This window comes from Hipposideros armiger, unplaced genomic scaffold (genome assembly GCF_001890085.2).
Source record: "Hipposideros armiger isolate ML-2016 unplaced genomic scaffold, ASM189008v1 scaffold_1826, whole genome shotgun sequence".
Taxonomy (NCBI): domain Eukaryota; kingdom Metazoa; phylum Chordata; class Mammalia; order Chiroptera; family Hipposideridae; genus Hipposideros; species Hipposideros armiger.
The window spans coordinates 26,253-27,464 of record NW_017733176.1 but is presented as its reverse complement, the minus strand read 5'-3'; the positions used below and the strand labels follow the sequence as shown (position 1 = coordinate 27,464).

Here is a 1,212-nt window from a genome sequence, read left to right as displayed (position 1 = left end):
CTATGGTAATACTGTTGGAGTGCCTATGTGTTGTGCCAGCAGACAGTGGGTAGGCAAAGCATGTGAGTTCTGCCCAATTACATTTGGAACCGTTTAAAGGGCAATGTTTCTACTGTCTGTGTTTTCTGACCTATCGTTCTGAATAGAGACAAGTCAAGAGCTCACCATCATCTGCAGACCAAAAATAAATTAATTAATGAGCATTGTGCGTGCTGCTGTGAGGTCCTTTCTGTGCTTGGAACAGACACGAAAATGCAGATGCCTGGTTACAATGGAAAGAATTGAGTGACTTAGGTTTCAGTTGCGGGTGTGCCACTGCTACCTGTGTCTAATGCTCAGGTAACTTTCCCTCTACACGCTTGGTTTATTAACCTTCAAAAAGGGAAATTATAAAACTGTATTTTTCCATAAAAGGATTATTATGAGAATCAAATGAGATAATTAATACATGATAACAATAACAGTTAATATTTATTAGATGCTTGTTATGGACCCAATACCTACCCAATTTGTTTTGTTTCTTTTGTTTAATTTCCATGATAATTTTATGAGAAAGTTAACTATTGACATTTTTCTTTTACGTGTGAAGTCCCAAGAGGTTAAATTACATTCCTGAAGACACATTTCTGATTAGTGGTGGACGCCTAAGAGTCTTATTCCAGAGTATATAATCTTAACCTCTAAACATTATTAGTCATAATTATCAAAAAATACACACCACTGGCTCTTGAGGGATTTTATAATAGAATAAATAGTGTGACTATATCACATGGGTATATATAAGAAAGAAATCATTTCAAACTTCATACATTCATGGAGGATAGAGGCTGTAACTGAAGCACATTTGAATAAAAATTCTGCTTACTTTTTGTTAAAAGATTTGCTTCTGGTCTCCCAGCCCAGTGTCCAAAGGTCCCTCCCCCTCTCTCTCCTTTACATTCTGGATCAGCGCCACCATTAGTCAGATCATGGCTAACTCTGCACGCTGCATGAGCTGCGGTTGGAAACACTTACCAGCATGGCAAGTCAGCATTAAGACAAGCAGTCCCAGGATAATTGTCATCCGAAGCACTGAGACAGCCATGTTTGTAGCACGGGGTATTGATGCAGAAAAAGCGTTCCGGTGTACCTGAAGCCTTGCCCATTTATAGGGCATGTATAGGTGACATCATCTGCTATGGAATTCAGGTGGTTGCACAAGATGTCTATAGA

General features: G+C 38.9%; 1 protein-coding gene across 1 annotated transcript in view; it reads right to left on the bottom strand.

Moving 5' to 3' along the window:
* The window catches only part of CUNH5orf46 (chromosome unknown C5orf46 homolog), a 5,210-nt gene extending 4,112 nt beyond the window's left edge, over nucleotides 1–1,098 (bottom strand). The window contains exon 1 of the mRNA XM_019634692.1: nucleotides 1,015–1,098. Within this exon, the coding sequence (XP_019490237.1) occupies nucleotides 1,015–1,084 (70 nt within the window). The 5' untranslated portion in view covers nucleotides 1,085–1,098. The remainder of the gene's footprint in view (nucleotides 1–1,014) is intronic.
* Between the last annotated feature and the right edge of the window lie 114 nt (nucleotides 1,099–1,212).